Below are 3894 nucleotides of genomic sequence, written 5' to 3' on the forward strand. Positions count from 1 at the left end.
CCCAGGGCACCTATGACAATAGGTATTGTTTTCGTCTTCAGATTCCACATTTTGCTAATTTCTATTTCCAGATCTTTATATTTGCTCAGTTTTTGGTAGGTTTTGACAGATACGTTTATATCGATTGGTAGGTCTTGACTATTATTATTATTATTATTATTATTATTATTATTATTATTATTATTATTATTATTATTATTATTAGAGCAAAGCGAGACAATGAAATACCTCTGCTTGGCATTGTTTATTCTTACTGGTTCTACACTAAATGGTGCCTCCAGTGGTGATATCATTTACATTTCGGAATTATTTCCCACAGAAATACGGTAAGGAGTCACTTATAAAAATCATTTCCTTTAAATATTGCGATGTTAATCCTTGTATGGTTTCTGGAAGAAAAGGAGAGAGCGGGTGTGTTTGAATGAGAAGAGGGAAGAGAAAAGGGTCCAAATAAGAAAGAGGAAAAGCAAAAATGTTTGGAAGTAAGGGGTGAGAATGGGTAAATTAACTAACTAAATAGTTAAATGAAAAGATGAATACAATGAATATATAAATAGATAAGTAAATAAATAAACGAGTAGATACGTGGGCGATATATCAGAATGATGTGGGTGGGGAGAAAGAAGACAAAATGGATCTGAAGTAAAGGTCGAAGAAATGCAAAGAAATGCAAAGAAATGGTGGGGACATAAAAAGATACGATTGATGGGGAGAAATGCAAGTGCTGAAAGGGAATGAGATCGACGGTAGAGACTTTCTTTGTACTTGATTTTCCCTCTCTATAAACACTTCATTATTTCTAGCTAGGTTCATTCTTCTTGTAGACGGGTTATGTTGATATAGCCCGGCCTAAGCTATATAAAGGGAATTCTACTGTACCATTTATATTTTGAAATATCATAACTGAAGAAGACATTTGTAAGAGATTAATTATTTTTCTGACTTACATAATGATCAGGAACACGTGTATTAAATGCATTCAAAATATCAATATTTGGTGTAACTTTATTAAATGTCATAGAACTCCAAGCCATTACAAGGAAGCTTATCCTTACTTCGTTTGCTCGGACACCCAAACAAGGATTTGGATTGGTTTGTTCTACTTGACCCAAGTAAGAAAATCGGGCATAGGTGAAGAAATCTTGTACTTTAGTACAATGCTTCAAAGCATAAAACGAAATATACATACATACATGCATGCATGCATACTGTTGTGGAATGCTACTGACCACCCCCATGTGACTAGAAGTGGACTGAGACATTTCTATAAGAGACAACTGTAGAGTCGTCGACAGTTTGGGTCGGTAAGCAGTTCACTGAGAACCTGTGGTTGAGAGCACTGAGTCTCGTGTAGTAATACATGGAAAAAAACGGGAGACCTAAATTAAATGAAACTTCGAAAACTGCCCGTGGTGTTTCAGGGAAAAAAATTATATTTTAAGGGCAAATTGACAAGTAACATTACATTTCGTAAGAAATCCTTAAAAGCTAAAGTTTTTGTGTTAAATAATACAAAATTGTTCGGTACTGACTGGATGGAATTATTTAACTTATAAGATCTCCCCATAAATCTTTTCTGTTAAAAAGTGAATGGTTTTCCTCTAGTACAATGAGTCATCAGATGAATTGAAAAAAGTATTCTTTAAATAATTTTCTTGAAGTTCTGTCTGATAAATTAGATCCATGTACCAAAACGAAGGCGAGGTTTCAAATGCAAGAAAACGCCATACCGACATTTAAACAAAAATGAACTGTACTGTTCGCAGCATTAGATCAGATAAACTTAGAGTTAGACTAGAAAAAATTGGAGTTATCCAAAATTAGAATATAGTCAATTTGAAGCATCAACTATGCACATTAAGAAAAAGAATAATAGAATCAGAGTACGTGCTGATTTTTCCACTGATTTAAACGAATGTCTTGAAATATGCCACTTTCCGCTACCAATTCCGGATTATATTTTTGTGAAATTAAACAGTGGAAAGATATTTTCTAAATTAGATCTCCCTGATGCGTACCTATGAATTAAGAGTAGACGATGAATACTCTACATACCTAACAATTAATTCGCATAAAGGACTGTATAAATGCAACAGGTTACCATTTGGTTTAAAAGTCGCACCAGCGATTTTTCAACAGATTATAGATGCAATGTTAGCGGACTGTGAATTCGCAATTCCATATTTGGATGATACTCATTAAAAGCGAATCCAGGGATCAACATATAGAGCACGTGAAATTTGTACTCGAAAACATTAGGGATTACGGCTTTGCTTTGAGTATAGAAAAGTGTAAATATTTCTTACTGAAAATAAGATACTTAAGACAAATCATTAACAGAAATGGCCGTCAACCAGACCCGTCGGGGGCAGGCGCAATTAAAAATATGTCCCCTCCGACAAGGATAACAACCTTACAAGCATTTTCGGGATTGGCAAATTATTACCAAATTTATATTCCAAGTATGCATAAGGTGGAGGTTCCACTGAATGATCTGTTGAAAAAAGATATGAAATGAAATTGGTCGGAAAATTACCAAAAGGCGTTTGACGAAGTAAAAAAAATCTGATCTGTTGTTAGCATACTTCAATCCTGTGGCGGAGTTTGTTGTAGCTTCAGATGCTTCTGAGTATGGTATAGGAGTAGCAATGCTACATAAATATAAAGATGGTAACGTGAAGGCGGTAATTCATGCCTCACGTTCTCTGATATCAGCAGAGAAAAATTATAGTCAATTCGAAAAAATGAGGTCTAGCGATTATTCTTGCAATGAAAAAAATTTCACTGATTTTTGCACTATAGTAGTTTTCGTCTACAGACTGATCCTCGTCAAGTATTATCAATATCTGGGTAGAAAAAAGGAATTCGTACCCATACTGCTAATAGGTTGCAACGCTGGGTTACGATATTATTACACTATGATTTCAAGATGGAGTATATACCATCTAAGAAATTAGGTCATGCAGATTGTCTATCAAGGCTAATTTTTTTAAAATACGGAACCATTTGAGGATACCGTGAATGCTGCTTCACGAGCGGAGAATGAAATTAAAAATGTTTTGTGTAACGTCATTCGTGAACTACCAACTACTTTACAAGATATGAAATTAAAATTGGAAAACGATAAACTCACTATAAAAATGAAAGGTATACTGAAGTCTAAAAAAGATAAAAGAATGCGTGCTGGACAAATGCGAACCATTTCTCACTGTGTGACAATGTGCTGATATATGCACTAAGAGTCGTAGTACCAGTCACATTACTAAAGCGATTGTTAAAGGAATTTGATATTGGTCACCCAGGGATTTCGAGAATGAAATCCTTAATGAGAAGTTATGTACACTGGCCAACAATCGGGAGAAGTTAGGGGATACTAATTCTAAAAAGGGGAGATCTTGTGGAAGGATTCCGACCACCTCCATGTAACTAAAAGTGGACTGAGATATTTCTATTAGATAAACAATTGTCAAGTCGTCGACAGTTCGGATCGATAAGCAGTTCAGTGTGAAACTGTGATTCAGAGCGTTGAGTTTCGTGTAATAGTTAGAGCAGTATGTCATGTATATACTTTCTTCCCACCGGCTTCGTTATATTACACATCCAAGATACAACGATATGTTCAGCGGCAGTGAAAATAAGGCTAAAGATCGGTGAAAAAAAATACATGGAACTATGGAGAAATGTGCAGTTACTTTACGCAGATTACAGGTTCAGGTTTATTCCTGTAATTATTGGGACATTGGGATATGTAACTCACTGCCTAAGTATCAATCCTGAGAAATTAGGCATCATAAAACCAGAAACAAGTAAGCTAATTCGAAGAATACAGATCCAAGCCTTCACTGGAATTGTAAAAATTTGTAAAACTTTCCAGAAGCTTATCAGTTAATATAT

The 3894-nt window shown here is 34.9% G+C and overlaps 1 protein-coding gene across 2 annotated transcripts in view; it reads left to right on the top strand.

Annotated features, from left to right (window-relative positions):
• Window positions 1-3894, top strand: part of LOC106869319 (organic anion transporter 3) — a 35733-nt gene that overhangs the window by 26995 nt on the left and 4844 nt on the right. For both annotated transcript variants that reach the window (XM_052971580.1, XM_052971581.1), the window contains one exon: window positions 206-326. In XM_052971580.1, coding sequence (XP_052827540.1) covers window positions 206-326 — 121 coding nt within the window. The remainder of the gene's footprint in view (window positions 1-205; window positions 327-3894) is intronic.

Source organism: Octopus bimaculoides, chromosome 11 (genome assembly GCF_001194135.2).
Source record: "Octopus bimaculoides isolate UCB-OBI-ISO-001 chromosome 11, ASM119413v2, whole genome shotgun sequence".
NCBI classification, from domain to species: domain Eukaryota; kingdom Metazoa; phylum Mollusca; class Cephalopoda; order Octopoda; family Octopodidae; genus Octopus; species Octopus bimaculoides.